General features: G+C 29.5%; 1 protein-coding gene across 1 annotated transcript; it reads left to right on the top strand.

Moving 5' to 3' along the window:
• Positions 1 to 689: 689 nt before the first annotated feature.
• Positions 690 to 9,980, top strand: LOC111717261 (uncharacterized). The gene is made up of 7 exons (XM_023492770.1): positions 690 to 720; positions 5,650 to 5,714; positions 5,898 to 5,946; positions 6,756 to 6,947; positions 8,054 to 8,089; positions 8,900 to 9,001; positions 9,314 to 9,980. Exons 2-7 carry the CDS (start codon positions 5,660 to 5,662, stop codon positions 9,351 to 9,353), a joined length of 474 nt encoding a protein of 157 aa, XP_023348538.1. The 5' UTR covers positions 690 to 720; positions 5,650 to 5,659; the 3' UTR covers positions 9,354 to 9,980.
• Positions 9,981 to 10,376: the final 396 nt, after the last annotated feature.

The following is a 10,376-nucleotide window of genomic DNA, read 5'->3' as shown; positions in this document are numbered from 1 at the left end:
CTCCTCTCTGCCTAAGAACTGTTTTATCTTAAAACATAAATCTTACAAACCACTTTATGAGTCAATATAAGATACAAATCATGACAATCAATAAACAACATTAATTTTAAGTAAAGTTCTTGTACCACTATGTTGAAAAAAAAGAAAAAAATCTTTATTACATGTTAAAACCAAGAATTATAAGGAAGCTGTGCTGTATAGCGTGGGCTCTTTTACTGCATAGTGGAGGCTCTTACTGCATGTTGGAGGCTTGGTCTGCCTAGCAAATAATATGGGGGGCTTGAGTCTGCATGGCGGACGCTCATGGCGTCCTGGGGTTCCCAAGTCCTCATCAGATAGAAGACTAGATATCGTCTTTTTAAGATTAGGTGTTTTTCGTCCACAATAACCCTGGGACAGAAGCCCAAAGGATGTATGCGCATGCCGCGTTGAATTACAAAAAAGAGAGAGAGAGCATGCATGTAACTCCTTGCCGGGCTTCTGTCTCTAGAAAAGCCGACATCTAGTGTTCTATCTGTATTTTCCCCAAAGTGAATTACTAAAACGGAGAATATATCTGGATATAGTGTATGTATATTATATATATAGTGGTTTGGTGGATATAAATAAGGAGAGGATGAATTCCGCCTCTTCAGTGTGGTTTCAGACTCCGTCAGATAAGCTCTGGTCGGAAGAAAGAACAGAGATTATAGAATATAAGGGAAATAAGAATATCCCTCGGTATGAATTTGTTCAGTCCCTTGAGCCTGAAAAGGAGTTCAAAGTGTACAATTCATACAAATGTTCACCGCATTAGTGTAAAGTGCGCATTTATAATAATTTTTAGCTTGTTAATATTTCTTTTTAAATATAAGCTGTTGGCCCGTTAACACATTTTTTTCTCAAAGATAAATTATGTGATTTATATTTAGCGTTTTAATCTAAGAATAGAACAACAGGTGGCAGCATTTGGCTTGGTAAGTTTCACGAAATATCCTGTATTGGTGTGATATTGTGAACATGTACTGGATGCTATTGTGTACAGTACACTGTGATTTGGGGGGATTTGTTTTGATTTGATTACACAGAGCCCCAAATTTAAAAGAGTATCGTTGAACAAAACTCCCAAGTTTCATTTTTGGGGTCTTAACATTTGTGTAGATATAGATCTAAGAGATTCGGAAAAATGGAGAACATGAAGAAACTAAATAAAATAATATTTAATAACAAAAATGTTGATATCCACAAAACTGCCTAACCCCATTTGTGAAACCGAGTTTCAAAACTGGTTTTTATAGCGATACACTGCTATAAGTTTTGGGCTCTAAGCCCAAAACCAGTTTTAAACCCCGGGTTTTACGAATGGGGTTTTGTGTATATCAATATTTCTGTTATGAAATATTGATATCGTTAACTGTTTAAGAGATTAACCCAATTAAGAAATAATTGAAATAATAAGATTTAGTTGTAAAATTCAAAACATTCAAAATTAGTGGGAAGTTTTCGTAGATAGCCAAAATAATGTCGATAAAAGTAATCTTTTTTTGCCAAATCAATGTCTAAATTGAATGGAATTATATTTGTTTTAAAATAACATGTATAATTATTGCGTGAGCGATTAAAATTCTATTCTCAGCACTTAAGCTTCTTAACACAGAAGACGACATTTTAAAAAATCAATACACATTAAATAAAAAAAACGAAACGAAATTCACCGTTTTTTAAAAATTAGGTAACGTTTTAACTGTTAATTTTTTTAAAACGGCTAATCCGTTTTGTTAACGATTTAAAAATTAACGGTTTTTGCCGTTCGTTACATTTACCACCTGCTGTTCTTATATATATATATATTCTGAGGTTTTAATCAACGGGGGTCATGTGCTCACTTGTGATAATTGTGCGCATATGATAAATATCTTTAATTAACAACTGATGTAAAGCTATGCAATCTAGAAAAATGTTTTAAAAACAATATTCAAGAAAACCTTATTTTGCGAAAATTTTATTAAGTGTAAGGATACTCAGATATATCTGTTCAAATTATCCGGATAAAAATCAAAAATAAGAAAATAATGCAATGCCCTGTGAAATAGCGCTTTTGTTCCAAAAAATATTCAAACTCTTATATCAATATTTATCAAATGCAAAAAAGGCAAAGATAATAATCAGAATCCACAAGATCTACCTCGAATTAATTTTTTAAAATTTTAGTTTTTATACTGCATTGACTATCTACAATAATTTGTTTATAAGCTCTAAGAATGTAAGATATTGATTTCGGAACTTTTGGATTTGAGAGAGCAACACACACATGACAAATTTAGATTTTGAGTTTCACTTAAAATTACCCCAAATTTTTTTTGAAATTGGAACTATAGGATTTTAGCCTATTTCAAAACATTAAGAGATTAATGTTAGATAACCAACTCCCTTTAGAATAAAAGAATATTTTGGGTTTACTTTCTTGATTTTTTTATATAAACCTTATAGACTAGATGATTGTCACCTTTTTGCAGTTCTCAGTCCTGGAAAAATACAGTAAACCCCTTAATAACGAATACATCGAAAGAATTTATCAAATGTCGTATTCTTTACTATCTGATAATGGAATGTTGCAGATATTTAGTGTTTTAATTAAATGATTATATGGAACTCTTTAAAACTGTTCCCGTATATTCATGGCTATTTATTTATTTTCGCAAATAATTTACGTAATATAGTATAAAACTCATTGAAAAATTGTCAAGACGACATTTGAAAAATTCTTTCGATGTATTAGTTATTAAGGGTTTCATGGTAGGATCCTTTTTAAAATTTAATTCAATTCAAATGTGATGAATACGGTAAAAATAGGGCCAAATATAAGAAAATCGACTATTTATAAAAACAAAATATTTTGAGTCTATTTTTGTAAATTTTACTGTCAACTTTCTAGATTCAATGATTATCACCTGTTTACAGTTTTCCGTCCTGGCAAACTAGGATCCGTTTGGGCCAATATTTCAAACCCCATTTTCTCGAAAACGGCTACTCATCAAGTTTGTTTAAAACATTTTTTTAAATTGACTAATTCTAAACTTTCAATTTCCAAAAATTTTGGGGGTAATTTGAAGTACCGTTGTGAATCTGATTTGCCACTCTAGAAATGGAGAGTCACTAGAAAATACGACTACAGTCCCTTTATAATATCTCGGAATAGAAAGAAACAACTCATCCTCTAGCTCCACTGTAAACGACGGAGAAGGGTAGAGCTCCTCTAGTTTTGAGTTTTCATACAGGTCATGAAAAACTAATTTATTAGTTTCTTCTAAATATTAAAATACCACTCCGAACTAACCAGAGTGAACAGCATTCGGTTTCTTCTTTTTGAAATCAAACTTGCTTTGGTCTATAATTCAACAATCTTTTAACATTAAAGAAATGCATATGCCGACGAAAAGGTTTAAAGCAAAAATGCAAAAAAATTGTTTGTTTCATGGGTCACATTATGATCGAAAGTCACAGCTTTCTGGAGTATTGACACAACCGTTAAATCCACGTGATACACTTTACAAAAAAAGGTGATTTTATTGATTTGAAACTAGCGGGAAGCTTTCTTTTATTTGACCTTTAAGATCCAAAAGTAACAAACTTGAAAACAAATTAGATTTAATTTAATGTAATACTTTGCAATGGTAAACTTAACTCTTCTTTTAATTTAAAAAAAATACTTTGTGTTAATAAATAAATGTATTTTCTAAAAAAAACATCAATGATCAGATCTTGTCGGTCGTGTTAATGACTCTTAATGATTTATTTTTTCATTTTGACGTACTTCTGATGTTTGTCAAATTAATGTGGATTACATAAGTTACCTCAAAAAAAATTCTTATCTATTTATATCTACTCCGATATCTTTATCTCTCAACTGCGTCATGCAAATATCTATTTCTATCTACTCCTTCATCCAAATATCTATTTATGTCTATTTTGTGATACAAATATCTATTTCTATCTACTCCGTGATATAAATATCTATTTCTATCTACTCCGTGATACAAAGATATATTTCAATCTGCTCCGTGATACAAAAATCTATTTCAATCTACTCCATGATACAAATATCTATTTCTATCCACTCCTATATACCGATATATATTTCAATCTGCTCTGTAATACAAATATCTATTTCAATCTACTCAATGATACCAATATCTATTTCTATCTAGTCCGNTCCGTGATATGAATACATTATTAAATGCATTGCATACATATTGCATAACTTCACATTGCATACATATTGCATAACTTCATCACCAATGAACCAAGTGTATAGCTTACATATTGCTCTGTGTATTATTGAAGTAACATATTATTAACAAATGGAAATTCAGAGTGCGCCACATTTCTTTGTTGATATATGTCTCCTGGAAAGATTTTCTTCAATTTAACAATACTTTTTTTCGAGAATTTTTATGTTGTTTGAGGACAGAGTTTTGTTAAAAAAAGACTGTAGACGTAGTTTGAAGTGAACATGCATTTCTAGAGTAACAAGCCAGATTCGCTACGGCGCACCATTGAAGTCATACTTACAGAGTAATAGGGTAGTGTTGTGAATCGGACATGCCCCTCTATAGTCCCTTAAAGTCCCAATTTACAAGATGAGTCTAACTTTTTACAAAGATATGTTGCACAAATGCCTCGGCAAAATTTATTTTTTTAACCCAACTCTGAAAGATTCCCCATAATCCCTTAAATTTAAGCCGCGGCTCAAATTCTTTAAATTCGGTCTCTGATGATGTAAACCTTTGATATTTCAAACTTAGATTATTGGATCTATCAGGGTTCAGAGTTTGAAATATCTAAGGTCTATGACATTGGATTGCAATGATACAGAGATTTGAAAAAAAGAGTTTGTGGCAAAGACTCAATTCCTTTCCAAATTGTTACAAATTTTATTTAGTTAATAACGGTTTGAGATTAAATTAAACATGTTAAAAAATCATCGAAATAATACCTTTTTAAAAATAATAAATCTTCATTACACCCCAAAATATGAACTAAATAATGAAGTTGAACACTGTACCTTCAATATTTTACAGCAAATCATATGTTTTTGAAACATTGAATTTTTTTTAAAGTAAAATGTAAGATTGAAATCTTCTACGTCCTTAATCAAAACTCCTTCAACTGCATTTCCATTGAGAAAAAAAACATCAATGTTTGAATTCCTTTATGTAACTGTATAAATTGTGCATAAAATCAAAACTAGAGGAGCTACGAGGTCATCAAGCCTCACCAGTAATAGCACGAACATTTTAATTAATTTTTTCTCTATTTTTATTTTTTTTTTGGATTGGGGGGAAATATTCCTACAACCTCTATTTTTGGAGGTTTTAGAATATTTTCTCCTGTAACACTTAACGTTGTATAATTTTGTTATATTTCATACTTACTTACTTACTTACTTCGTTTGCAATGAAATACTATATTTCTCCATATCCATTTTCCACAGAATTCTATCAAAAAACAGGAAAAAGAAAAGAAAAACTAAAGCCATGAAATGAAAACCAAAAGATATTAATTGTGAAGCGTTTAAAAACTTTTAAAAAAGAGAAATAACCTAAAAAACGTTTGTGCACATTTTTTGTTTTTAAATTTTTACCAAAAAAAATTATAAATATTTTTTAGAAAGAAAAGGATGACTAGTCAGATTACTGTATTGTGTATCTGTATTATTATATCCGTATGTTTAGGTAAAATAGAATTTTAAATGTTTTTAAGAAATTGGGAATAAATTTATATGCAATTTTTTTATTATTTCTTTATCATGAAAAACATGCTGTACCGTTCGGGCAATGAACACTCTTAAAATGCTAAAAGATTCACGAACTAATCCAATTTTTTAAATTTTATTTACTACAAAGTTTTTTTTAAAGGTTTAAGGTTTGCTCCTGGGGAAATTCCAGTAGATCTATATTCACTCAGGTATATTTGGAAACTTTTTTATACTTTTTATCTCTTTTAATCAAAAATCCTTAAAATATGCAATTGTCAGAATTAGATCATGTTTATAGAATATGCAGGGGTCGAAGTTTATATCAAAATAATTTACTTTATACAAGCTTATATTAAATATAGCATAAAAATAGCATCAAACGAACCGGTACAAGGATGCCTCTCTAGTCTCTAGTCTTTAGTCCGTACCGGTCTGTCTAGTACACCAAGTATGTGGTTGACCAAAAGCGTCAATACAGCCTTAAGTATATTGATTCAGTAGAGACCATTTTAAATTTAAAAACCAGAAACTCTTTGCTTAAGGAAAATTTTTTTTTTTTTTGAAATATTTCTTTTGTTTGACATTAATCGGAGTACTTAGTTTAAATATACTTAAATTTAATAGAAATTTATAATTTATTTGTTGTAATTTGTATTTCGGTTTAAATATCGTCCCCATGACATTATAGATTGAAAATATAAAGGAAAAAACAGAGAATATTTTACCTTCTATAAGATCATCTTCCTCTGCAACTGCAACTCCGGTTCGTTTAAAGTACAGGGCCGACTTTTAACCAGCTAGAGGAAGCTGTACAGTACAAATACAGACTATGTAAGGCAAAACGGGACAGTAGGCGAAATGAATGATGGAAATTACAGCTGAAACTGTAAGGATCGTCATCATTGTATTTACAAAAACGCTGACCACTGCAGGGAAAAAACATGCTCACATAGCTCAATAATGTTTACATTTGATCCACATCACAACAGTACCAGTTAAACTACAATTTGTTGCTTAGAGCTGATAAGCCTGCCTTGGATCCAGAACCGGTTATTCAGTATCTGAGAGAGCTGGAACAAATCTCACAGCTGTTGCCACGTGGTGAAATTTCTCAGTTGTTGCCACGTGGTGAAAGTGAAACGCAAGAAGAGAAGAGAGTTCCAGAAAATGAGAATCTGGAGGATTTTGTTGGAAAAACTCCTGTGAAGAGGTATAACCTGCTTTATATATGATATTTGAGAAATTTTAGATGGTTACTTTATTTCTTAGAAATTTTCTAATTTTCATGTAAATAAAAGATATTATAAACTAAAGGGACTATAAGCGTAATTACAAGTGATCCGCGATGCAAAGAGGAGAATAAGTCCCTTTAAACCTTTGACTGTTTACAGAGGAAAGGGAGCTCTATGTTAAGATCTCTTGAAAACCACTTTCCTACTCATGGAAAAGGCAGTGTACACTGCGTGCAGTGTGAACTTGATTGACATACTACCAAATATTTTACATTTAAAGCGGTTCATCAAATTCAAAAGAAAATATTTATTCTCTGCCAATTCTAGAAAGTAAATATTAATACTTTCAAAACTTTACACAGCTTAAAAACTTACTGTGTTAAAAATATTAAAAGCGTTTTAATAAGTTCAAAGTTTTAAAGGTACCATTGTGAATCGGGCATGGCTTTGCGAGACTCACTTGAAAATACGCTTAGAGTCTCTTTGATCTCGTAATTATCAAAGGAACCTAAATGGGTCCAGCCAGATAAATAGGATTTTATGTCCTAAAGAACGAAGGTCATGATATCAATACTAGCTATAACGTGCTTTTAGCTCGTTTGTTTTTGCAGAGATTTTCTGCCAGGGCCAACATTTGGCATAATGTAATCTTTTTCTAAATTTTTTATTCTAAACATTATGTTTTTTAAAGTTTGTTAAATTTGGAGATGATATATTCAAAAAAACGTTGCAAAAACGTTGCAAAAACGTTGTAAAAACGTTGTAAAAACGTTGCAAAAACGTTGTAAAAACGTTGTAAAAACGTTGTAGAAACGTTGTAAAAACGTTGCAAAAACGTTGCAAAAACGTTGTAAAAACGTTGTAAAAACGTTGTAAAAACTTTGTAAAAACGAACGTGTTGTATACGGCTAGTTTTTTCGTTTTCAAATTTAATTTTCATGAGTAAAGAGATATTGCAAAGTTTAATGAAACTTAAATGTTTAAAATCTTAGAAGTTTTATCGATTTATTTTCTAAAAACTATTCAAAACAAGTAACAACACTAAATTCAAATAAACATTTAAAAAATTATTTTCTTTGTAAAGGCGCGGCCCAGTTTGGTATCCTGCTGCAAACAAGAGGAAAAGATCATATCTAGTAAAAATAGATTAATTACATATCTAGTAAAAAATAGATTAATTACTTATATACATAGTAAATTTATAAAAAGATAAAGCTACCCAATGAAATAAGAAAAACCTTGATATATTCAGTAAATTGTTAAAATAAATAAATAACTAAATAAATAAATGAATAAATGAATAAATGAATACATGAACAAATGAATATATAAGTAAATGAAAAGATAAATAAATGAATAAATGAATAAATGAATAAATAAACAAAAGAATAAATGAATAAATGTCAAATGAATAAATGAATAAATAAACAAATGAATAAATGAATAAATGAATAAATGTCAAATGAATAAATGATAAATGAATAAATGAATAAATGAATAAATGAATAAATGAATAAATGAAGAAATGAAGAAATGAATAAATGAATAAATAAATAAATAAATAAATGAATAAATGAATAAATGAATAAATGAATATATGATTCTTATAATAAGTAAATAAATGAATAAATACATAGATGAAGAAATGAACAGAAATTGATTAAATGAATAAAGGAATAAATACATAGATGAAGAAATGAACAGAAATTGATTAAATGAATAAAGGAATAGGGGAATAAATTAATTAATTAATAAATGAATAAAAAAATATGTGAATAAATGAAAGGATGAATAAATGAATAGGTGAATAGGTGAAAGAATAAATGAATAAATGAATATATGAATAAACGGATAAATAAATAAGTGAGCAGCTAAATGAATAAATGAAAAAATGAATAAATGAATAAATGAATGATCTGTATAAGTATAGATGGCATATCTGCACCCCCCGAAGCCTGAGCTGCAGTTTTACCCCGAACTCCTGTTGTCCCGGAACTACCTGTATCTGCAACCTATGGGGCCAAAACTGCAAGTAAATAATATTTTTTATCTATATAATACAGCTCTTCGCTTATATATGTTTGCTATGATATCCAAACGGCTGAACTTTTTAACGTAACTAAGAGGTGACAAATTTGGAAACTTTTGAAATTCCCCGGGGAACGCTGGGCACTTTAGCTAAAATCAGGATTAAATATCAAGCGCGCGTAAAATAATAACCTTGATAACAGGGGGTGCCCAGCTATATACAATGTATTACTCATTTCGCTGCTTTTCTTTTGCTTTAAAATATTAATTGATAATGAATCATTAGAATATTTAAAAATAATAATTTATATTTTAGATGTGAGCGAGTAGGTTTGATTAGCCAATGGTTGGGATAAGCTCTTCAATACGAGTGTCTCCTAAAGTTTAATCCAATTTAAAAAGTATTTTTTTTTCAAAATATCATTTTGGTTTTGTCAGGCAGATCTAAACCTAAGCTTTAAGTTTGAATCGATGAAAACTGTTTAAAATCTATTATTTTTGTCTTTTCTATCATTAATCTATCAAATATACAGAGTGAGTAAAAAAATGGCATTACCAATATTTTACATTCAACAACACTACAATTTTTTATAGGATTTATGTTATATGCTAAAAAGTAATAAAATGCAATAATTGAAATAATTAAAATTCAACAAATATTTCTTGGTACAAAGAAAAAAATCTGCTTTTTCTTAAGAAATTGATTGTAAAATGTTTCACAAAAATGGAATTGAATTAATCCACAAAATTAGTTCTTTTGATAAGATTTCGATCAGATTTGTGTTAATATATTTTTGGCGGATTTTTTAGATAAATGTTTTTTTATTAATGGATTTTCATAAAACATTGGAAGAAACATTTTCTAGTTGATTTAAAAAGAAAGTATTTCTTTCTCAAAAAAATAGTTTTGTGGATGTTTCTCTACTTAAAACTTGAACCCTGACAGAATCTTTAAAACTTGAACCCTGACAGAATCTTTAAAACTTGAAGTATCTTTAAAACTTGAACCCTGACAGAATCTTTAAAACTTGAACCCTGACAGAATCTTTAAAACTTGAACCCTGACAGAATCTTTAAAACTTGAACCCTGACAGAATCTTTAAAACTTGAAACCTGACAGTATCTTTAAAACTTGAACCCTGACAGTATCTTTAAAACTTGAACCCTGACAGAATCTTTAAAACTTGAACCCTGACAGTATCTTTAAAACTTGAACCCTGACAGTATCTTTAAAACTTGAACCCTGACAGAATCTTTAAAACGAATAGTAAACCTACTCTAATCACGTTTTTTCTCACCCTGTGTAAATGTATATATATTCATTAAAATAGATTTTCATGAAAAAAATATATTGTTTGTGCTGTTAAAATAAAAGTCAT

The sequence above is a fragment of the Eurytemora carolleeae genome, unplaced genomic scaffold, assembly GCF_000591075.1.
Source record: "Eurytemora carolleeae unplaced genomic scaffold, Eaff_2.0 scaffold2456, whole genome shotgun sequence".
NCBI classification, from domain to species: domain Eukaryota; kingdom Metazoa; phylum Arthropoda; class Copepoda; order Calanoida; family Temoridae; genus Eurytemora; species Eurytemora carolleeae.
This window is presented reverse-complemented; position numbering and strand designations above follow the sequence as displayed.

Excerpts from the sequence above, each read along its gene's own strand:
- LOC111717261 (XM_023492770.1), top strand. The coding sequence starts at position 5,660 with ATGACTAGTCAGATTACTGTATTGTGTATCTGTATTATTATATCCGTA. Across the intron at positions 5,947-6,755 it reads GTAGATCTATATTCACTCAG|AGCTGATAAGCCTGCCTTGG; the intron begins GTATATTTGGAA and ends TTTGTTGCTTAG. Across the intron at positions 6,948-8,053 it reads GGAAAAACTCCTGTGAAGAG|GCGCGGCCCAGTTTGGTATC; the intron begins GTATAACCTGCT and ends TTCTTTGTAAAG.